This window comes from Pogona vitticeps, chromosome 3, assembly GCF_051106095.1.
Source record: "Pogona vitticeps strain Pit_001003342236 chromosome 3, PviZW2.1, whole genome shotgun sequence".
Taxonomy (NCBI): Eukaryota; Metazoa; Chordata; class Lepidosauria; order Squamata; family Agamidae; genus Pogona; species Pogona vitticeps.
The window spans coordinates 103131567-103156933 of NC_135785.1; the positions used below are offsets into that span (position 1 = coordinate 103131567).

At 40.2% G+C, this 25367-nt stretch overlaps 1 protein-coding gene across 50 annotated transcripts in view; it reads left to right on the plus strand.

Moving 5' to 3' along the window:
* Positions 1 to 25367, plus strand: part of LDB3 (LIM domain binding 3) — a 202713-nt gene that overhangs the window by 75578 nt on the left and 101768 nt on the right. For 41 of the 50 annotated variants that reach the window (XM_078390983.1, XM_078390990.1, XM_078390976.1 and 38 more), the window contains one exon: positions 1086 to 1237. The exons of the other annotated variants lie outside the window; for them this stretch is intronic. In XM_078390983.1, the coding sequence (XP_078247109.1) occupies positions 1086 to 1237 (152 nt within the window). The remainder of the gene's footprint in view (positions 1 to 1085; positions 1238 to 25367) is intronic. 50 annotated transcript variants of the gene reach the window in all.

Sequence of the window (25367 nt, forward strand, 5' to 3'; positions counted from 1 at the left end):
AACATTTTGTGCCTTGTGTGGCTTATTTGCATGTGCACTTAAAGGTGGTGCAGCCTTTTCACAGAGGTTTTAAAACTTCACTTCCATATCAGGAAGTATATTCAGGCATCAACCCACAAACATCACAGCAAAGTAGGAAAACAGAAAGAAGGTATAGCATATTATTCTTTGTCTAGCAGGTTGTTTAGTTTTGAGTGCATGAAATGGTATTAAGAGAGATGAGAGTGAGGGTGTGATGAGCAGGAATTCCTAATTTGAGCTGCCTTTTGGCTTTATTCGGCAAGAGAGTCAGTGCTTAGCAATGAATGCTCACTCTTGATAAGTACAAGCAGGTGGGAAGCACCGGGAGTCAGCTTTCCAGAATTTACATATGTCAGCAGCTTGGAGTAGTTAACATTTTTATGACAAGACGGGCATCTGTATTTCAAGATGGAGGAAATATATAGTCCTGTGGAAGCAACTGCTGAAGACTTCTGTCTTCAGAACACGGCCAAAGAGCCTGAAAAACCCACAACAACTTCTGTCTTGTTTGCTTTTTCATATAAAGAGCCTGTATCGGCTTCTACATAACAGCCCCTATTCGAAGTATCATGATTACCAAGCCAAGCCAGCCTGCTGTTCTGAAGATGCTATGTCAGACACACACACCCCATAGCACAAAATACAATGAGCTATGTGCTTCAAGCAATGGATTATGAAAAGGCAGCAAATTCATGGTTGTTTAATTTGTGGTTGGCTTTTTTCCTAATCACCAGGATGAAGAAATATACCTTGAGTAGCCAGCCATAGGGTACCATGTGGCTTGACTGTGGCGGGGGAATGCTGTTTGCTGTTTTTCCTCAAGCAGCATAGTTTCTTGGGATTCCTTCATGTTTGTGGATATGCTGGTGGACTATGTATACTGAATCAGGCCTCTATCTTTTCAGATGCCTATCCATCTATTATATTTTCCTTTGAGGGGAGAGTTAGTAAACCAATGTGCAGTAGACCGGGGTCCATGTACGCATACGTGATGTCCAAAGAATTGTACTCTTGTCTTGACATCTCTTTATTTTCCTCTCCTTCTTTTGTTTCTTCTACCACAGATTACACCTGGCAGCAAGTCAGCTCAGTCCCAGATGAGCCAGGGGGACTTGGTGGTAGCCATTGATGGTGTCAACACGGAAGGCATGACCCACTTGGAGGCCCAGAACAAGATAAAATCAGCGAGCTACAACCTGACTCTTACCCTTCAAAAGTATGAGGAGATAAGTTACTCTCTATGCAAAACTTCAGCGGTGTTTTCTTTCTATGTGAAGATGGTTGAAAGCATTTGGGTATTTTGGATATGAGCTTGCAGCCCAGTAGTAGGATGCTCCAGTTCACTGCATTTCCTATTCCTCTACAACTACATATCGGGAATGCTGTGTTTTCAAGCTCCTCTTTTCAGCCCTTGCACCTGCCCTCTCACACAAGCACAAGTGGAAGTTTATAACTTTGTGTTTAAGTGTGATGCTGTGGTAGACAAGCAAGAAGCAGGATGAGAAATTATATCTTGTTCTTTCATAGCAAGGTTACAGTTGAATCTCCTACTGGTGCTTCTTTAAATGGAACACATGCTGGTTTTAATGTCTGCTTCCACAAGCAGATGAAGACCTTTTTCTTTAGGTAGGCTTTCCCTGAGTGACTGGCTATCTGAGAGGAGTTTTTAAATGAATGGTTGCCCCTTGTTGCTTTAATGTTTTAGTATTGATTTCATTTATTGTTTTTAATATAATATTTTTAAAATGCTTTTTTGGTATTTTTATATTTACTCTTTTTAGCTTTTAAATATTATCGTTTAATGATGTAAATTGATTTTTTAAAATTTAAATCATTAAAAAAAATCTGACTTTTTGATTTAAATCATTTAAAATCAAGTCTACCCTGCCAAGAGAACCTTATTTCACTCTATGAGCACCATGGGAATGTGCTAGAGGGCAACTGGAGTCCACCTATTTATCGGTGTCTCTCTGTGAAGAATATGCCTGCTGTTACTTTCTTGGACAAATGTGGTATTCTTCATTTGGGCTACTACCATTGCACAAATCGTAGGGAACATTGCTTTGTAAACGAGAGCTCCAAGTAGGCACACTGCACATAAGTCAACTTACTGAGTAACCCTCACAGACTTCAAACATGAGAAGCCATGGAAGCTTGTTCCGACCAAGCACATGTCCATGCATTTCTAACATATTTATGACCTCTCCAAGGTCCTGGCAGATTTTTTTTTTCAAATCACCTGCTACTTGATACTTTGAAGTTGAAATAGCAAGGACTGGACATGGGATGTTCAACATGCGTAGCAGGTTCTGTACCGCTGATGGCTTGCTCCTCCCATGGGCTTCTGATTTTCCTAATTCTGGCTTATTTATGGATGGAAAATAATTTTCTTGTGTTGTTACATCTCCCTGGTTTTGTTGCAAGAAAAAATGAGCATTGCCTTGATCATTCACACAATTGTATCACTTAGAAAAACATACTGCTCTCAATTCCATGTGCCTACTTAAGAATGGAAATGACTAAAATATATATATACTGTAATTAAAAATATGCACAAGCAAGCCTTTTAGTCAATGGGGAAATAATCAAATGAGATAAAATACATTAATAAATGTGTATGTTAGCCAAAATGCTTTGAAATGTGCATGGATTTAAGGGCAGAAAGCAACGTAAAGTCTTACCACCCAAAAAGAAACAAATGTAGGTGGGATTTGGAGAAGTACCATGAAACTGAGATGATTTTTGCATCTCTAATCATTTTGCTTATCTTTCAGAACCTGCAGTAGTAAGGCTATTGTCAAGGGTTAAAATTTTGTTTGGGGAAGATGTAGCTGGAATTCAGGATGGAAAAATGTTGAGGCCCCTCATATGCTGCTCTTTCCCCAATAATTCAAATGTATTGAGTTTGAGGCAGACATTTAGTCAGGAGTTCCCAGATTTTCTTACTTGGCAAACTGCTAGGCATGGACATGTTGTTCTGGCATTTTGACTTGCCACATAGAATAGACGCCGTGCAATTGCTTTTTTAAAAGAAGCAGTTGTGCACGTGAATTGAGCTCCAAATATGTTATAATCCAGATTAAAATCCCATTTGCTGGTTTGATGTAATTTTACTTTCTGGGAGCCACTGAAGCAGTGTGAAATGTATGCTCTGCAGAACTGGCAGTCATATATAGCTAGCCATATATGTTTCAGGGCTGAGTGTCTTTATTCTGATTGCCATAATTAAACTGTAAATTACAGAAACAGCCTTCATTGGAGTCTATTTTTTTCCAAATAAGTCAGCTTCAAACTACAGTTTGTGAAAGTGTCTAATTTAACAGACTATACATAAGTTTAACCATGTTGGAGCATTTGGACAATACACTAAACTGTGGTTAATTTGTTTTTGTGGTGCCTCTGATGATAGAAGTTATACAGCTATTCTAAGCCAAGGGTGAGCAAAGTGCAGTTTGTGGCCCACATGTGCCTCCCAAACCCTTTTCGCACCTCCCCAGAGTTTTTATTAAAAAACAACAACACTGTTATACTTTGCTGCTGAAATTCAGTGTTGAACTGCTAAATTGGCTGCTTATTTAAATGGGGCGGTGTTTACCAAATGTTAAGTGTTGATCAAAAGAGGACATTTAGTGCAAATTAAAAGAGGAAACCTTTAATTTAATTACTTTTAATTATAAGCCATGTCCCCAGCAGCTGTCTTCCTTTGTTACTTAAATAGCCTTAATTATCTATGCAGCTTTTGCAAACCGTTTGTTATTTAAGTGGCCAGTTCCTGTTCAGGAATTGGAGATTCAATTCACCAAGCTCTAATTTTGTTCAGATTAAAGCTCTGTGGATCCCAAAGTTGATTTATCATAATCATCATCCCCATCATTTTAGAACTCCAGAGCTGGAAGGGGCCTTATGGATCAAAGGGTCCAACTCTTGTCAAGGACCCAAATCCCAATTTCCGGCTCGGCAGGCAGAGACCTAAAGCACTGACGCAAAAACAAAATAAAAATAATAAAGACCCCAAAGAAGTTGTGGCACCTTGAAGACTAACTGCTGTATTTTAATATGCCAGACATCTGCTTGAGGAAGTGGACTTGTCCACGAAAATTTATATTAAAATAGAGCAGTTAATCTTTAAGGTGCTACAATATTTTTGTCTTCGTTATTTTTTATTTTTGTTTTTGGTTGATATGCTAGCACAGCCTAATCTTCTAAAACCCAAGCACTGAACTGTCCAGCAGTTCTAGTTCTGTGCCATCTCTTTGGGGATGGGATTTACAGTCATTGTTTTACAGAGGCTCCAGTCCTTCCTGGAGGGGGAGAACTCCGAAGGTGGTGCTGGGGGGGTCTCCTATTATAATTATTTTATAATTAATTAAATTCATTCTATAATACATTGAATATAATGTTTAATAATCATTTTTATATACGGGTGTAATAATTTTTTTTTAAAGTATGTAATATTTTAAGAAGAAAATGCACTAAACTCCTCCCCTTGGGCCAATTTTTCATTTGGTTGTGCATTTGTGGAACAAATCAACCAACTGGAAAGGTGGTCTGATGTTCCCCTGGAAGCTTCCCGCCCTTGTTCTAAAGTACCCAAAGGATGCCTCCCTGATTATCAGAGTGTGGGAGGGACAACTTATATATCACAGTTGCAGGGTGAGGACTCCTCCCAGCTCATATTGTGGTTTGCTTGTCTTGTTTATCGAGAGTGAAAGTAGGAGTTGCATGTGCACAGTAGCGGCATCGGCTACTCCAGTAACTACTGCTTCCTCCTTCCAGCTGCCTTCTCAGCTCCCTAGAACATCCATTCTCAACTTTTTTTTTTGCTGCAGCCATAAACACAACATCAAAGAAATATAGACCAAATCAGGATTTGTCTAAGTCACATAACGAACCTTATAAGGTGGTGTGTGAAGATTTGTTTCCAGTTGATGGCTCCCTTCAAACATTCCAGACTACTCCCAGTGGACCATATAGCTCCTTTTGAGGATGACTGCTCTAGAACAACCTGCCTTCAACCAAAGGAACATAAACAAATGAGGCCCCCCACATCTTAATAAATTTGTTTTTATGGAATTCTCTTTTATTTTTTTAAAAATTGCAGACCTGAGCTAGTGAAGCAGAGGACATTCTGATTTTTTCTTCTTCTTTGCTCTCATCTACCTTTTTACAAGGACAGCCAATCTGCATGAAGCTGAGTGCCAGTTAAAGCAAATGCTGAAAAGCTGGGGTTTTATCTGACTGATCCAGCATTATCCTTTCTGAGCAGCAGATGCAGAGATGACTGCTTACCATTCCTGACCTTCTTTTCTTCCTGGGACACAGAAACCCTTGGCAATTTGAAGGTGGTAAAGGGCTTGAAAGAAAAAATAATCATCCTCATTTTTGAACACAGGTTTCAAAGAGGCTGCATAAAGTAGAGTCTGATCTGAAGCTTACTGCTCAGACATAAGCACTAAGAATGGACTGTACTAGCAGTCTTAGCAGTGCTGTGTCACTGGGTGTAGAGAAGACCTTTTTTGTTGTTGTTGCATTAGACCAGCCAGAAACTTTGCAACTGAGCAGTCCAGAATCTAAGACAGGGAACAGTTAGGGATGCAACTTCCACCTTTATTCAGTGTGTGACTGGGGTGGGTATTTAATCCAGGCATTCTCCTTCCCCAGCCTGCACAGAATGTTTAGACAGGAACAGAAGAGGACAGAGGAATATTCATGAATCATAACTAAGAGCAAGGATGCAGTTGCAAGAAGGAACAATTTGCAACAAGCTCTCCTTAACCCTGAGCAAGAAGGTATGTACAGGCTGAAATCCTGTTGCTTAGCACAGTAAATCACAACTAGGCATACAATGGAACTTACTGAGGCATTGGCTCACCAAATCCCCTCGGATCACTGGGATTTATTTCTTTAGTTGAAATTTACTGTGCTAAGCAGCAGGATTGCTACCAATGTGATTGCTTACCAAACAGAACGTGGTAGCCAGAGATCATGGCTAGCCAGATTTTTGATAACCCCCACTTAGTAGTCCTGGGCAGGCAGTGAAAGCATTAGGGTTTGTGGAGTTGCACGTTGCCAAAAACCTATGTTGCTTAACTTGGTGAGTCACAAGTTATCCAGGCTTGGACCAGTCAAGCTAGTATGGATTTATGGATACAGTGGCAGCAAGATCATTTTCTCTCTCTCTCTCGCTCTCGCTGTTGTCTTGAATACTGAGAAAGATAAAGTCCACCTTTATGAGATCTAAAATCTAGACATCTGCACTCCCAGTGAGAAATGCTTCTCCTGAATAGAGCCGGGCTCCCAATAGCAGTGACATTTCCCTTTATTGATTTTAACCCTGACAGTTTCATGAGTGTTATTTATACTATAGCAGTTCCTATTGAGTTTGGCACTTCTCTCTTTTATTGCAACTCTTATGGCCTGCTCCTCTGAGCTGCAGTGCTGACAATTAGGCAGATTCACTACTCGTGCATTAGGAAGGCTGCCCACCCCACTGTTCCTACAATGAGAATCATTGAAGTCAATCTGTGTGTATCCTCAGTGATACATATTCCTTTGATGGACCTTTCTTTTCCTTTTTTTGATTTTAATTTTTAATTTTTGCTTGGCCAAGAAAGCTTATCTGGGACAACAAGCCAAACTGTGAGAAAAAAAAACAGAGCTTACTGTTTTTAGCTTTAAAATATTGTCTTTTAATGATGTACATTTCCTTGGGTCTTTTTAAAGGAGAAAGGTGGGGTAAAAAACCACATACATACATACATACATACATACATACATACATACATACATACATACATACATACATACATACATACAGGCAGGCAGGCAGGCAGGCAGGCAGGCAGGCAGGCAGGCAGGCTGGCTGGCTGGCTGGCTGGCTGGCTGGCTGGCTGGCTGGCTGGCTGGCTGGCTGGCTGGCTGGCTGGCTGGCTGGCTGGCTGGCTGGCTGGCTTGCTTGCTTGCTTACTAGGCTGGGTGAAAAACTAAATTGGCCTGAGTAGTTTCTAATATATACTAAAATCTAAAGCTTTCTTCCTAGCAGTGGCAGGTCTATATCATGTTATGCACACAGAAGTCTAAATCACTATGTCAATATTCCCCACTATTGATTTTCACTGGCTTTATATACAGGTGAGTTGATTGGGGGGGGGGGGGACTCAACAAATGAGATGATGTGGGTGGGCGGCACTGAGTGCAAGCAGGGCTCTTGCCTTCCCACACCGACGATGGGAGACTTGTGGCTGTTACTTGGCTGCCTACCATCGTTCTGCCTACTAGGGAGAGCTGCTTGATAAAAGTGTGGAGAGAAAAACTCTCCCTGGCAGGTGAGCATCACGCTGGGATCATCATTCCTCCAGATTTAGGGTATTCCTAAGGAAGAGGGAAACCAGTTTACTATACTGTAAAAGCAATGCTATGGATATTGGAGGGGGCTCTGAGCAAAAAATGCTGAGGCTGAGTTGAACCTCTTTGTGGCTGTTTATTGCTGGGAGTTGTGGTTAAGATTAACAGCTTGTGCTCCGTTGTATACTTGTTCCTGTCTTTGGTAACAGTCTCACTGTTTAAGCCACTTGGAATCCTTCACCTCAGGCAAATCTTATTTATTATTTTATTTTATTTTAAATATTTTTTTATCCTGTCTTTCTCCTTAAGAAGAACTCAAAGCAGATTACATCATTAGGACTATATGTAAAGCAAAAAACAGTAAATATACAAATGCTAAAATGATCAAACAAATACCACAGTAAAAGATGATAAACAAAAGCAATACCAAAAATATGTTCAAAGCAGTAAGGCATAACCATCAATTTTAAAACCTCATTCAGGCAGGCAGTCACTCAGGGAAAGCTTGCCTGGAGAGAAAGGTCTTTGACTGCTTGTGGCAGGACAACAAAGATGGGGCCAGCCAGTTTTAGATCCCCCTCCTGAATTTGAGGGGACATTCCCTGCTTTGGTAATGTACTGTTTATGTCTCTACCTACAATCTGAAGTGATACAGTCCAGAAATAGCTGCATCACATGTTTCTGTTACTTACGTAGCTTAGTTTTACTGTATTTTAATTGTTGTAAGCCGCCCAGAGACCTTTGGGTAGTGTGGGCGGCATACAAGTTAAATAAATAGGTAGACAGACAGACAGAGAGAGACAGAGAGACGGATGGATGGATGGATGGATGGATGGATGGATGGATGGATGGATGGATGGATGGATGGATGGATGGATGGATGGATGGATGGATGGATGGATGGATAGTAATATTGCCTCTTTTGGCAGATATATAGGAATATTCAAATTTAAATTATAAATGATGGGGCTGTATTCATCATTCAAGTAATGGATGGTTTTGCTTCATACACATGTTGTTATTCATGTAAAAGTCTTAAGTGATTCCATTAATGGCTTCAATAATATAAACCGCTGGCACTGAGGTCTTCTGATGTGATGCATGTCTGATAGGTTCTTAGTCTGCTGTTCTTGTAAACTTTTGTGTAATGACTTTTTGGAACTGGTGGACAAAAGGCAGAAACATGAGAACTGAGAATAGATTGTACTGTGTGAATGCATGAAATAAAAACACAAGAAAAAAGTAAAAACATCCCAGAATCTTCTACACCAACACACAATATGCCTAAGCATTCTAGATTTACACTTATTCAGATAATATGTTCATGGTTTTGTATCTTTTGAAAAGACAGGGATTGCTGTAATAAATTGGTTTGTGATATTCCCTTGCTCCAAACTCCTGGGGGTTTTCAGGGATAGATTTTTAAGGGGTGGTTGACAGACCTTTTCCTTATGAGAGGAAGGGATTAGAGATGCATAGTACCTTTCTGGATACATGATTTAGTGAGAGGAATAGACAAGTGCTTGGACATACAGTGATTGTGATGAAGTGTATTTTTCTAATTAGAGATGGGTTATGTAGTCATGTCTTAATCATAGAGGAATCCATTTTGAGTCTGACACAGGCTAAGTTCTGGAAAATTACTAGTAGTTATTTTCAGCTTTTCTTATCGCGCAGCTGGAGAGGAAAACACGGCAGAGTCAAAATATCTCTAACCTGAATGATAAACAATTCTTTGGTGTTGGTGGGAAAGTAGGGCGTACCCTATGCTAATTCTTGCCTTCGTGATTGGTTGAGTATGTCAGGAGGGGGCAGGTTGGAGAAATTTACAAGAGGTTGGAAAAAGTAACTTGAGAGAGAAGAGAGTTTTGGGGTTTCTGAAAACATGGCGTCGCATTTCTTTGATCCAAGCGAAGGAACCTAATTCAACAATATGGACTGCGTAAGAATATCGTTTGCTTATCTTAGTTTATAGTTTAGTTTTTGTTTTGTTTAATAGTTAATTTTTATAGAAGGTGCTGAACTGTTATGCTGTTGCTTAGAAATGAAACTGTAGAGAAATGTTTTCTTTGTTCACTTAAATAAACTTATGTTGTTTAATAATTGGCCTTTCTAGTCCTTTGAACAGAACAGTTTCCTTATAGATAATTAATTTGGCTTACGTTACCAAAATTGAGTCATTAAACAGTAAAGATACGGTATTAAGTGGTTTCTTTTTAATAAAATCGAAACAGACTTTAAATGCAGGCTGCCAAGAGTTCATGTCCCGGGAACTGTGTTGACTCAAGCAGTTTCATTTCGAATGGGAGTGAATGGGGCCTGGATTTTCCTGTTTCGTGGTTTTTGATCTCATTTATGGGACCAATAACTCACATGGTGGCGCGGTGTTACGATCCACGGGCCTGATTTGCAACCTGATTTCAGTAGTGTTACGCCCGGGCTTTCTCTTTACACACAGTTTGCTTTGGATTTATCCAGATGCTGTGGTGTATTGAAGCTGAGGGTCAGGCACGGACTGCTTTCAGTTTGAAACAAGGCAGCAACACAGCGTGGGTTGTCCTGCTAACTGTTTAAATATTTTTTTTTCTTTTCTCTGCTCTATTTCTTTTCAACTGAAGCCCTGGCTGGAAAGGGTCAGTTGTGGGGGCGGATTCTGTTAAAGGACTAGGTGTAAATTTTTAAAGTAAGCTTTTTCGTTGCTAGGCACAGCTAAGGCACGGCACCTTATCAGGGCTGTCAGGGCAGTTTTATGGCTGGCGGTAATTTATTGCCGAAACAGTGGGAGGTTTACAGCTTAGCGGCTGCAAGCAGTCAGCATGGCTCAGCATGTTACTGAGAGGAGAACTGGCCGGAGGAAAACATCCAGCGAATTGAGGTTGTTGATGGATGAATCGGAGGGGGAACAATCAATTGTGGAAGATTCGGTTGAAGAAGACCAATTGGATTTACAAATGGCTGGGTACCCCCAGGAGTTTGACCCATTGCCTATTCCAAGCCGGAGAGATTCCAGAGGGCGAGCGGAGGAGCAACATCCCCGACCGACAGAGGAAGCCGTTGGTGAGAATCCGTCTGGTGCGGGGGGGCGGAATCCACCCACACCGATGCCAGCGACTGAGGAACTGACTCAGCTGGTTGCAGATCTAGTGAGGACCCAAAAGGAGTTTGTTAACACTTTGAATCAGGCTGAGAAAGTGAAGAATAAGTGCAGGGAGCAAAAAGTGCAAGAGCTGCAGGAAAAGAGAAAGGCCAAACAGGCAATTAAAGACTCTATAGCCAGTGTGGATAGGGGAAGTCTACCTAGATACCAGGAGGGCGATTGTGTGTTGAGCTTCCTTAAGAATTTCGAGCAATCTTGCCAAGATTTGGAGATACCTAGAGAGTGGTTTCCGAAACTCCTTCGTTCCCAAATTTCCGGTCAACTCGCCACAATCGTGGCCAAAGTGGCTGAGGAAGATTATGATTGGTCTGAATTAGTTTGGGTTATTAAACAGCGTTATGGATATACAAGAGAGCTATTGAGGCAGAATTTTAGGAAAATCAAAAAACTGCCTAATGAGAGTTATGCAGCTTTAGCTGACAGGCTGGAATTTTTAGGAGACCAATGGCTGGACTCTTTGAAAATCAGATCTGTAGCAGATATGAGAAAGGCATTATTCATGGAGCAATTTATGAACTTGGTCCCTTTAGAGTTGAGGAGTTCTTTACTAGAGAGAGAATTTAAAGACCTCCAATCCCTTGCGCTGAGGACTGACGAATTGTTATCATTTAGAAAGCCGGAACCAGCGCCTAGAGCCAGAGCAGAGGCGCCTAGAGCAGAGGCACCTAAGAGACAAAACCAGCCTGACTTTAAAAAGCCTTACCATCAAGAGTATAGGCAGACTTCAACGGATCAGCGCAGGAGTTTAGCTCCAAATCAAAGCAGACCCACTTTTGCTTGTTTCAAATGCGGTGGCCCTCATCTACAAAAGGACTGTGCACTATCTCAAGGACCCCCTAGTCAAGCTAGGAAGTCAGATGTTAGGACACCGGTACCAGCGCCACGCAAATCCAAGGGAGGCACACCCAAAGTATCTCTGGTAAGCCCTAACACCCCAGAGAGTCAACAAGTACCAACTCAAGGCCAGACTGTCATGGGCACAGTGCCTAGACAGAATCAACCCAGTGGGAGTACTACCGCTTCACTAGCCAGTGATAGACAGGCAGCGGTAAATTACTATGTGCCTCAAATATTAGATGTTCGTGGAGGAGAACAAGCAGGAGTTATAAGACAGTCTCCACAGGGGAAAAAGTATACCCTAATGGACCCGGGTTGCGTAATCCCTGAGTCTCAGAAAGTATGGGCTATGAAAACTTATTCTGAAGAGGTGATTTTGTATTCTGATAAGGAACAGGTGGTTCTAAATGCTTACAGTGATTCTGGTGCTGAACTTTCTTCCATATCCCGAAAATTTTTGCACCCAGAACTGATTTTGGACAATTTAAGGTTACCCATTAGGACCTATGGTTCAGGAGAGGCGGGAGAACAACATATTCCTCTCGCGTTTGTGGAATTATCGTTCAAGAATTGGCGTGGTACTAAACTTTGCCTCACTCATGAGGGGAAACCTGACTTCTTGCTGGGAAATGACCTCACCTATTTGAATTTTAAGCAGAGTCAGGAAGGTCCTGCTGTTAACGTGGTTACCCGTTCCCAAACCCAGAAAGCAGAGACTGGGAGTGTTTCTGATGAAGCTGTCCCTACTACAAACTTAGACCAGCAGCAACATCTAGTGGCAGAACAAGATAATGCAGCTAATACAGAAGTGGAAATAGAGGAATCAGTGCCTATGGGGTCAGCTGAGTTTAAAGTGAAGCAAATGACTGATCCCTCACTAGCTTCCTTGAGAGCACAAGCAGATGACTATGCTCAAAACCCAATAACACAGCAAGTTAACTTTGTGTGGGGCCAGAATGGACTTTTGTATAGAGAATATCATCCCAAATCACACTTGAACATGCAACCCACACAACAGCTGGTAGTACCACAGGAATACAGACTAAGGATTCTTGAATTAGCTCATGACAATCCATCTAGTGGTCACCAAGGTGTGCAAAAAACTTTAAAAAGAATTTCTCAGCATTTTTATTGGCCTGGTATTAACAAAAATGTGAAGGACTATGTCAGTTCATGTGACTATTGCCAAAAAACAGGTTATCAGACCGATAAGACGAAGTCGGAAATGTTCTTAATGGAAATACCTGATCAAGTTTTCCAATGTTTGCAAATGGATGTCATGGGACCTTTTGTTCCAACTAAGTCTAAGAAGAAATACATCATCTCTTTCATCTGCCAAGCTAGTCGTTGGATCGAGGCCTATGCGTTGAGTAATTTAAGAGCTTCCACCATCGCACGCATCATCATAGACTTGTGCTCACGTATTGGAGTACCATCTCAGATAATTTGTGATCAGGCGGGGGCGTTTCGTAGCTCCTTAATGGACAAAATTTGTGAACTTAGTGGAATAGAAATAAAATTTAGCTCCGCCTATCATCCTGAAAGTCATGGGTTAATTGAGAGAGGTCAACAAACCTTACTGAGGATGATCAAGACCATGGTACAGGTGTATGGTAACATTTGGGACGATCTGTTACCATTTGTTTTATTTGCTTATCGAAGTTCTGCTCACACTTCTCTTGGTGGTTTCTCTCCAAGTGAAGTGGTATTTGGGAGGAATCTACAAGGACCTTTGGATTTCCTGAAATCTGATTGGGAAGGTGTGGTGAAAAGCAGCACAGTTCCAGTTGCTGATTTTGTCAGAAATCTGCAAGAAAAACTGTTAGCTGTGCAAGAATTGGCCAAAGACAATTTGCTAAATGCTCAATCAACCCAGAAACTCTACCATGACAGACATTCCAGACACAGGGAATTTGATGTGGGAGATTTGGTTCTTGTTTTAAACCCCCTCAGACCTTCTAAATTAGAAGTTGGCTGGGAAGGTCCAGGGGAAGTGGTACAGAAACTGGGGAATAACAATTATTTAGTAAAAATGTTGAATTCTGATAAAAAGCCTGTAAGTTACCATGTCAATAGGTTGAAATTGTATAAAGACAGAACTGCAATGGTTTTGCAATATAAGGTTGCTTGTCATCAGTCTGAATATGAGCCTGTTGATATGCTAGCTGAATTAGAAGATGCTGGTGATTGGTCTGACAACCTTGTTTTGACAGGTACCTCACTCCAGAAGGGAAAGCTGTACCAAATCCTAGAAAAATATCAAGATGTTTTTTCAGATAAGCCAGGTTACACAAATTTGGTCAGTCATGAAATTATCACTACCGATAGTCAGCCAATTCGATCTAGTCCATACAGAGCAGTTGGTGATCATGCTCTACGGATTGAACAAGAAATACAAAAGATGTTATCTCTGGATGTGATTGAGGAGTCATCATCCCCATACTCATCTCCAGTGGTTCTGGTTTCGAAAAAAGATTCCACTGGCAAGATTCTTGATGAGATAAGGTTCTGTGTGGATTACAGAAAGTTAAACAGTGTGACTGTTTCAGATCCTTATCCATTGCCTAGAATGGATCATTTAATTGAAAAATTGGCCAAGGCAAATTTTATCAGCATAATTGACTTAAAGAATGCTTACTGGCAGCTGGATTTAGCCGAAAATTCACGAGATAAGACCGCTTTTATCACTCATGTAGGCACTTTTAGATTCAAAAGGCTACCATTTGGATTGAAAAACGCAGGAGCATCATTTCAGAGAATGATAGATAAAGTTTTAAAAGGTCTACCTTTTGCTAGTGCTTATCTTGATGATGTTGCTATTTTCAGTTCTGATTTTGACTCTCATATGTCTCATGTTGAAACTGTATTGTCTAGAATTCATCAAGCTGGCCTTACTGTCAAAGCTAGTAAATGTCAATGGATGAAAGGGAAGGTCACATATTTGGGTCATTTGGTTGGTCAAGGTGAAATTCATACTCTGCAAGCCAAAGTTCAAGCTATCAATGATTGGCCTATTCCAAAAACCAAGAAACAAGTGCGTTCATTTTTAGGTGTAGTTGGCTATTACAGGAAATTCATCCCTGATTTCAGTGAATTGGCTACACCTCTGACAGAGCTAACTAAGAAGAGACAGCCTGTCAAAGTTAATTGGACCCCCGAGTGCCAAGGGGCTTTTGAGGCCTTAAAAGCGAAGATTATTCATGCCCCTATACTGAAATCACCTGATTTTGATAAGCCTTTCATTTTGCAAACCGATGCTTCAGAATTTGGATTAGGAGCTATTTTGTTACAGCAAGGGGAGGATGGGAATCTATATCCTATCTCATACTTCTCTAGAAAGCTCTTGGAAAGAGAGAGACATTATGCAATCCTTGAAAAAGAGGCTCTTTCTATATATTGGTCTCTTAATCTTTTACGACCTTATCTATGGGGGCGTAAATTTACACTCCAAACTGATCATAGAGCCTTAGTTTGGTTACAAAAGATGAAGTCTCAGAACCAAAAATTGTTAAGATGGAGTTTAGCATTACAGGATTTTGATTTTGAAGTTCAACATATACCTGGAAAGCTAAATGTGGTGGCAGATGGACTTTCCAGGATGTACTGTGAAGATCCAGATGTTCCTGACCGCTAAAGAAGATGGAAGACGGTTGGAGTAGTTACTGTGGCTAATGAGCTAACATGCTTGTTTCCTTTTTGTATATCTGAATGGTGTGCCAAGAGATTGTATTGCTATATTGTTTGTTATAATCCATATATAATCATTTACTTTTAGTTGTTTTATCAATTTACTTCAAATTAGCTCAGAATAACTGTTCTGAATTTAGAAGAAATTTAGCGGGGGTGTGTGATGAAGTGTATTTTTCTAATTAGAGATGGGTTATGTAGTCATGTCTTAATCATAGAGGAATCCATTTTGAGTCTGACACAGGCTAAGTTCTGGAAAATTACTAGTAGTTATTTTCAGCTTTTCTTATCGCGCAGCTGGAGAGGAAAACACGGCAGAGTCAAAATATCTCTAACCTGAATGATAAACAATTCTTTGGTGTTGGTGGGAAAGTAGGGCGTACCCTATGCTAATTCTTGCCTTCGTGATTGGTTGAGTATGTCAGGAGGGGGCAGGTTGGAGAAATTTACAAGAGGTTGGAAAAAGTAACTTGAGAGAGAAGAGAGTTTTGGGGTTTCTGAAAACATGGCGTCGCATTTCTTTGATCCAAGCGAAGGAACCTAATTCAACAATATGGACTGCGTAAGAATATCGTTTGCTTATCTTAGTTTATAGTTTAGTTTTTGTTTTGTTTAATAGTTAATTTTTATAGAAGGTGCTGAACTGTTATGCTGTTGCTTAGAAATGAAACTGTAGAGAAATGTTTTCTTTGTTCACTTAAATAAACTTATGTTGTTTAATAATTGGCCTTTCTAGTCCTTTGAACAGAACAGTTTCCTTATAGATAATTAATTTGGCTTACGTTACCAAAATTGAGTCATTAAACAGTAAAGATACGGTATTAAGTGGTTTCTTTTTAATAAAATCGAAACAGACTTTAAATGCAGGCTGCCAAGAGTTCATGTCCCGGGAACTGTGTTGACTCAAGCAGTTTCATTTCGAATGGGAGTGAATGGGGCCTGGATTTTCCTGTTTCGTGGTTTTTGATCTCATTTATGGGACCAATAACTCACAGTGATAATTAAAAGTCAGTCTACCACAAGCAAACAAGATGTGTTCGAAGAACCCCTCCCTCTACCAACTGTTGGAAGGCAATTGGAAAACTCAGAAATATATCTCTTTCATCATTTACATTTCAATAACCAAACTATTTATCTCAGGCCCAATCCAATCAGCCTCATAGGCCTAGCAATTAGTATCTATCAGCCATCAAAAGCTCATTTAAGCATATGCATTTCAGGCATCAAGGAGCCTGAGGAAATTTCTTTATTTATCAGGCTAAATAATAGTCTTGTGAAAAGTTCTTGTTCTTGTTCAAGAACTATATTGCTGTGATTAGCTGTCTTGCCAACTACTGTACATATGCAGTTGCCAACTGAATTCTGTTGTTTGTTTGTTTGTTTATTTAACTTATATGCCCCACACACTACCCGAAGGTCTCTGGGCGGCTTACAACATTTAAAATACAATAAAAAGGCAAAATAATTAAAATTCAGTTAAAATATGTACTCTAAAAATTGCCATCAGACCCACAGCTGATATTATTTCAATTAAAAGCCTGTAGGCACAGGAAGGTTTTGACCTGGTGCCAAAATGTCATCAGCGTCGGCGCCAGACGAATCTCAGTCGGGAGGGCATTCCATGGTCTAAGGCCCTTTCTCTCCAAGCCCTCCCTCTTATCTCCTTGAGGGATGGCTCTTTCAAAAGGCCCCCCTGGCTAGATCTTAACTGCCGGGTAGGTTCATATGGAAGGAGATGGTCCTTCAGGTATCCAGGACTCAAGCTGTTTAGGGCTTTATATGTCAAAACAACCACTTTGAATTGGGGCTGGGTAGCAACTGGTAGCCAATGTAGCTTAAACAGAATCGGCTTGATATGTTCCCTAGCGGCCTCACCACTCACCAGCCACGCAGCTCAGTTCTGGTCCAGTTGCAGTCGCTGGACAGTCTTCAAAGGCAGCCCCATGTTGAGTGTATTGCAGCAATCTATGCGAGATATTACCAGTGTCTGTGTATCTGTCATGAGACTCCGCTTATCCAGGTAGAACCGTAGCTGGTATAATTTCCGCAGCTGAAGGAAGGCGCCTCTGGCCACCGAATCCACCTGGGCTTCCTGTGTTAGACAGGGGTTCCAGGAGCACGCCCAAGCTGTGGACCCTGTCCCTTTGGGGGAGTGTAACCCCATTCAGGGCAGGGAAATGGCCCTCTAGCCTGTCCGGCGAAGCACCCACTAACAGCACTTGTCTGGATTGAGTTTCAATTTATTAACCCTAATCCAGTCCATTATCAGGTCCAGACACAAGTTCAGCACAGAAACTACCTCACCTGGATTGGTGGAAAACGAGAGGTAGAGCTGAGTGTCATCAGCATATTGCTGACTCCTCAGCACAAACCTCCTGATGACCTCTCCCAGCAGTTTCATGTAGATGTTAAACAGCATGGGAGACAGTATCGAGCCCTGAGGAATCCCATGACATAAACACTATGGGACAGAGCAACTGCCCCCCCAGCACCACCCTCTGGACACGGTCAGCCAGAAGTTAATGAGTTTTTGTCTGGATTTTGAATGACTCTCTGGGGTACTTCTGCTGTTCTCTTCTAGAGGTGTCAGAAAATTTAGACACCTGTAGTATTCCCCAGAAAATATACAGTGGACTTTTGAAACTTAAGCTGCTGCGATGTCACTGACATTAGCCTATATTGTAAGTACCCGACACAGTCATAAATCAGACAAGTATCAGAGAAGGAAACTGAACCATGCTGAAAGTCTGCTGACTTTTTTCCCAGAGCTTGACCCAGGACTGTTAAGGTGGAGGTGGGGAGTGTATATATTTTGAGTTGATGATACTGCCTCCAGCACTCTTAAAATATATGAATATATGAAGTCTTCAGCATGTCAATATTTTCTGTCTAGTTCACAAGGATCTGGATTTGTGAATGTATCTGTGTGTGAAAGCACAGTTATTTCTTGTGAAATAATTCCAGGAGTAGTTGGTAGCAGACCTGCTGCTTTAAGCACAAGAGTGGGCAGTGTGTGACACCCCCCTCCCCTCTATTGGACTACAGCTCCTACCATCCCTTATGACTAGCTATGTTGATTGTGGCCAATGAGGGTTGCAATCTAACAACATCTGAAGGGCCACACATTTCCCATTGCTGTTCTAGCACAATGAAAACATCCACTTACCCATTTCACATGGGGAATTTCTTTAAAATGTCCTTCTAGAATGATGTCAAAGTAATATATCTTATTTACATGTGCCATAGGCTGTAGTTTCATCCACCTACTTTCAGGGCTTTGATCTGAATGAAATCAAATATTAGGATAACTATGTTAGTGTTTTGTTTTGTTTTGGTTTGGTTTTTTTTTTTTTTTTTTTTTTTTTTTTGCACACTGTCAGAATATAATATGAAAGGAGCATAAGCACCAATTTCTTGGAGGAGAAAATAGCCAAAGGAAATTACCATTAAAACAAGATGGCCCAAAGCCATATCACAATATGAATCAAGAAAATTGCAGATGTACCTGTAGTCAAATACTTGACTGGCCAGACAATTGCTGGCATGAGACAGAACTCATGGGGCAGTCTGTGATTGAGTCAGGCAGCCAGTCACTAAAGAAAAGCTTGGTGGAAGAGAAAGGTCTTCACCTACTTTTGGAAGAACAACAAAGATAACGCCATCCTAGCCTCGCTCCTGTGTTAATAGCATAGGTAATAATGGAGTAGCTAAATGTAGTATGCACTTTTCAGTATTACTGATCTTAGTCTCACTGATTTCAGAAGAATTAAATACATGCTTAGAAATCTCTTGAAATCAGCAGGTTTGAAAGGGCTTAAACTTGACTAGATCATGTCCCTGCTAATGTACGTTTTGTAACATACAACTTTCCACATCTTGTGATCTTTTCGGGAGAAAAGTGGGGTATAAATGAATGAATGAATGAATGAATGAATGAATGAATAAACAAACAAACAAACAAACAAACAAACAATCAAGGTAAATACTGAGCTGGATGTGTTTATCTTCATTTGATTGAGCTGGGTATCTACACTTCCAAGATGTTTTTGGATAGCAGCTCTCATAATCCCTAACCATTGGCTGCGCAGACTGGACCTAATGTGAGTTTTAGTCCAAAAACATCTGTATTACTCCAGTGGCCTATACTGCTGTAGGTAAACATGAATCCTATTCTTGGTTACCCCTATATAAGTGTATTGAATTCCATGGGGCTTGCCTTTGAGGGGACATACAAAGGATGACACTGTCAGGTATTTTGTTGTGTGTGCAGGTCTCCATTTTAAGCACGCCTTATTGGCTTTGCTGAAGAACAATTTGGCTGTCAACCAATGTCACGTGTTTAAAGGGCAAAGGAATATTTATTACACCCATGGCTTATTTTGTTATTAGACATGATTGTAGAATGCCCATCATTGTCCAAGTATCTCCCTCTCCATCCTGGAAGGTAATATAAAAAACAAACCTTGCCATTTGTCTAGGGTATATATATCCCTCTATATGGGTTGTTGAAGCTAATTGCCTGCTGCAACATTACTTTGTACTCACTGGAGAAAGGTCACTATGTGCATTAAAAGTGTTTCGGTCGGAGTTATTGGCTTGAATAAGGATGGTAGCTTTATGTCTTGGGGAAATTATCTAGAGTTATTATTTGATGTATCTGCCTCTTTGATTGGCGCTGATTCACTTAGAGAACTTAGAGAACGGCTAATTGTGCCTACATTACATAGGTGTAAATGATATACAGTGGGCACAGAGCAATTGGGACCAAGGTATAAAAAGGAAACCATGGACCTTTAGTGATGTAAATGGCATAGTTTGCACAGCTATTTCCCCTCTCTATTCCTGCATGGATTTTTCATCTATTACTCATCCCTTATCTTTCTATGGGAAATACTGTGCTGCAACCTACGTTTAAAATACTGGATTGATTGCCTTGTTCTATATTTTAACTCTGTCAGTGCGAGTGACCTTACTGACAGTTTTCATGGGTTTGAGAGATGAGAGAATTTTTCGCTTCAGCGGTGAGCACGTGAGTATACTTAATTGGTTTTTTTGGTTGTACTACAGCTGTAATCCTGTCACTCTTGGGGTGGGTGTCTCATTTTCACTAGTGAATGATCAGGCAACCTGTGACTTGTTTTTATGTTCTGTCAAGTCACTTCCAGTCTTTGAATTAAAGATCTCCCAAAGGTGCTTCTGTGAATGCAGCCCTGCTCAGGTCTTGCAAACTAAAGGATTTATTTGGCTTTCCGTTTTGAGTCAGTCCGACTCCTGTTCAATCTTCCTCTTTTTCCTGTTGCCTTCCAAGTTTCCTGGAACTACTGCTTTTTCCAGTGAGGCTTAACTTTTCATGTTATGTCCAAAGTACAATAGCCTCAGTTTTTCTAGTGAGAGTCAGGGTTGAATGATCTAGAACTCATTTGTCTCTCTGGTGGACCATGGCATTCATAGATCCCACCCAACATCAAATTTTAAATGAGCCAGATTCTTTCCTATCAGTTTTTTTTCATCGTCCGGTTTTACATCTTTACAGAATTAATTGGGGATACAGCAGTAGGTATATCTTGGCCTTAATCTCCAGGGACGCATCCTTACACTTGCTGATCTTTTATAGCTGTTTCATAGCTGGCTCCCCAAATGTCAATATTAAAGTTAGGTGGTCCTTCTGTAGTCTTGATTTTTTTTTCTTTTTTAACATTCACCTATAACTCTATGTCACAATACTGACTCAGTTTTAACATTCACATTTAAAGAAGCAAAGGTATGACTGTAGCAAAGTTACCCCGGAGATTATCATCATCATCATCAATTTGCCATCAAGTCAATTCTGATTCATGGTGATCCTTTCAAGAGTATTCCAGGTATATAGTATTCAGAAAAGGCTTACCATTCCCTTATTCTGGGACCATTTTGGAACCATGTAGCTTGCTCAAGACCACACAGCCTGGCTCTCTTACAAGGGTCAGTGGGGAAGCACACTGGGGATTCCTGGCTCCACATATCCAGGTGCTTCATCTCAGACAAGCTGCACAAAACATGCAGGTTATTAAACCCACAAGCTAGACTTGGAACCAATGGGAAAATCCATCTTTATTCTATAGCAGGGGTGGGCAATTAATTTCTATTACTTTCCTTGTGAACTAGACAGAAATCTGAACTGTGTTCGGGGGCCAAACCAACTTTACTTAAAAATAAAATGAAACAGTGATGTTATGATTCTTTTTATTTTAAACTTCTTAATCTTCACAAATATTTTTTTCGCAGTATGTTAATGATAAGCAACTGATCAACTTTAGACAAAAAGCTATAAATGGTTTTTATGTTTAAAACTGTACGTGGGCCAGACAGGAGTGGCTTGCGGGCCGTATGTGGCCCTCGGGCCGCACTTTGCCCAGGTCTGCTCTATAGGAAGAGTCTTTGCATGTGAAATAACAACATAATAATATTAAAACTGAGCAATGAAAAGTAGGTACAGTATCCATTGTTCAATTCTTCTGGTGATCCAGGCATTTGCTAAGCTTATCTTTATGTGTAAATTATCCATTGTAATGTTTTGATTGCTGAGTAAAGGAACTGAGCTTTTGATCTAGCAGCTTGTATGGTTTTCTGATTTGCCTTGATTAATAATATTGTCATGTACATCAGTTCACTGCATAACTGACAAGTATAAAAGGAAGCTGCAGGGTAGGGTAAAAAATAAATCACTGGGATGCCATTTACTATACTTGCAGGCCACCATTCAGAGAAGTAATTTTAGCATGTTTGTGTGATGGTCTTTCTGTCTCAGTATGGCGGTGAACATTTCCCCAAAAAAATCCGAAGTAGGAAGTACCGTCACTCCCTAGGAGTGTCCTGGTAGGCTTTGGAATCTGTTGTATTTCATTTTTGTTGCCTTTCTCAAATCTCACCATGCTATCAGAATTTTTGCATTGGGTTTGTATATTCTTCTACCCCTTTTTTGCATGTAGATGTGGGTATATTTTTGGTATACATCTTTCCTTTCCTTTTTACACATTTTGCCCATGGATGAGAGCACTGGTTCCCAAATTGCAAACCCAAATGTGCTTAGATTGCAACTCCCTGAATCCTTAGCCACTGCAGCCAGTGGTCAGGGGTTCAAGAACGTGTCATCCCCAAGTTTGGGAAAAATTGAACTAAAGTGTATTTCAATATATATAAAACTTATATATTGAAAGTGTATTTCAATATATATAAAACTTAATCACAACCTATATATAGGTTGTGATTAAGTTTTTTTAAACTCAGTTAATGTACATTTCTTTTCTGTGTGTAGCTCTGAGAGTGCTGCTTGGGTGCTGAAGGGCAAGATACATATTTTAGAAACAACAACAACAACAATAATAATAAAAGGCAGTGAACTGATGTACATGACAATGCCTCTCTATACTGAGATAGTTAGAATTCCCTTTCCCTAATAAGCTGAACTCTGTACTGAGCAGGCAGCATGGGAAAGGTAAATGAGCCCGTGGGCCTGACTCTGCATTGTGTAGACCGATTAGCTTTCCTAGTCCTATCCTGGAATGCCAGAAACCCCATTATTTGTGTCACTTGGCAAATGTCTCTCAGGTGATCTGTCTGATTCTCTATGAATTTATATTAGCATGTCGGGGAAATCCTTTAATTGATATTTATTGTGGCTAGTCCTGCTCCCCCTTCAAGAAATTGAATGGGCAGCTAAAGAAAGAGAGCAAAACATGAGAATGTATTCTCATCTAGCAGGACTGTTGCTGAATGGGCATTTGACATGATCCAGAGATCATATGAGAGTTTCATCCTGAGGAGTGAAAAGGTGTGTTATTTAGATGAAAATTGGACTTTGTATGCAAAACAGAAGGAAAGACTGTATTAAATGGTTCTGATTTTAAAAGATCACTACAGTACTACCAATGGCAATTTTTGGCTATTACAGGCTCCTTGACAACATCCTGGTGCTCTCAAAAGCTTCCACAGGGCAAAAGAGAGCCTAAGGAGCTTTGGAACCAGAAAGGGGAAGGGGACAGGAAACTTTCAATTAATTTCTAGCAAATATCCCAGGAACCAGAGGGTGTCATACCTGATTTACGTACATGGTGTAAATTGAATCACCTGGATTCTGGCCATTATTTAAATAAGTGAAAACATTTTCAACAGAACTAAATCAGTAGCAATGGGTAAAAACTTACATATGGGTCAATTTAAATAGTCTTTTGGAACTCATGTGCCCTGATTAAGAACAGTACTAAGTGTAGCTGCTGCTGAAGTTAGCACCCCTATCTGTAGTTCTCCTCATACTGTCTAATGAATGTTGGTCTATGATACGATGTCATTCTGCTGCATGTTTCTTTATTTTCACCCTTCCTTCTCTCTTCCTTCTCTGTTTCCATTTTGTTGGCTTAATACTGATGTGTTTAAACAATGAAGATAAATATTGTAGTAGGCAGATTAGATGTAGTTTGCTTGAGTAGCACAGCTGGCTTTTTTCCTTCACTGTGAACTTGACTTCAACACTGGTAGTATGAATGGTACTCATCAGCAGGTTAAATACTGGATCAATAAGCAATGGCATAGAACTTGTGTGGGGCAACTCATTGTAGTGATGCTATGGCCTAGAGGAAGTTCCCACTAAACATTATAGGGAAAAACAAGATAGTGTATAGTGATGTGATTTCCTATGTCCTCATCAGACCTGACATGATTTCTATTTGTGCTCTTCTATATCATACTCTTCAGTGTAAAAACTTCTGCTTAAAGCCAGAACCATATCTGTAAGATTTTTGAGGATCATGGTAGTCATAAGAAAATTTGTTTTGGTCTGGAATCTAGTGGCCCAATCCTAAACTTTGTTGCCCTTTCACAGGGTACTGTGCAACTCCCATCAGGAGTGCCAGGGGCATATGGCAATTATAGCTAAGAGCAGTTTCAGAGGTACAGTATATTTATAATTGACCATCACATGGAAGCATGAGCTGATGTTACTTTTGTGACCCTGTAGATATAGAAGATTATAGCTGCCTGGTATCACTGGAGGAGCACTGGCAAAGAGGACCTCAGTCATAAGGGTCAGCAATAGAAAGCTTTCGCTACCTGCCTAAACTTTGGGCTTGTATGAGACCCAGATGTGAGAGGCTAAGGTTCTTATTGAGATTTCCCCGGAGGCATTAAAAGAATTCTGAACAGACCTGCATTACAGCTTCAAGAATAAGTCATATAGAAGTTACTAAAAATCTTCTTTTCATTTCTTGTGTAATACATGTAAAGAAGGAAATTATCATATTGAATGCTTGAGTTATAGCTGTATGCCATGCTAATGTAGCTCACTATGGAGTACACTGTGAATTTTTCCTTCCACATTATACAGTAATCTTGTGACATGGATATGTAAATTAGTAACTCCTGTGTTATCTGAAGTAATTTCTGTGAAGACCATTAAGACTTTGCCCTACACCCCACAAAAGAAAATGTGTTAAGCCCTAAAATATTATATATATTTAATGCAAAGTATCCTCAGTAAGTGTAGTAAACATTTCATAATCTTACGCATGTTAATTTTTTAAACAACTATTTCTCTGTTTAAGCAGAAGAAAGGCATTAATTTGTGGGCTTTTTCTGCCATAGAACCTCGGCTGTGGTATGCCCTCCCGTTAGAGGCTGGATTGGCACTGACATTGGCATATTTCAGTGCTAAGTCAAGATGCACTAATTTATGATAACGTTCAGGGGTTGGTTATAATGGCCTGTACAAGTTTCAATAGGATGTTTTAATGTTAAAGTGTTTTGATTTTGTGTTGTTTGATTTTAAATTGTTTAAAATATTTTATGTTTTAGAATTGTTTTATATAGTTCTGTAATCCACCCTGGGGTCCTATGATATTGCTGCCTTGTTGTGGCGAAGGGGCTTGAGGAACTCAGAGAAGCTATGGGCTATGCTGTGCAGGGACACCCAAGACAGACAGGTCATAGTGGAAGGTTCTGACTAAATGCAATCCCCCTGGAGTAGGAATTGACAAGCTACTCCTGTATGTTTGCCAAGAATACCCCATGAACAGAAACAAAAGGTATGAGGCTTTAAGAGGACTGTGTGGATGGAAGGAAAACATTGTAATAACAGGAAATATACTCTTCTCTTAATATGTCATTTGACTTTCAATAGTTTCCAGGGAAGTAATATAATTTAAAAAGAAGAAAAAAGAAGACATGCAGCTGCTAAAGTTATTATTTTTACCCAATATCTGCATTAATTGGGCAGAGTTAAGTGAATGGTACCCCTTCACGGATTGCTGCCTTGTCGTGGTGAAGGGGCTTGAGTAACTCAGAGAAGCTA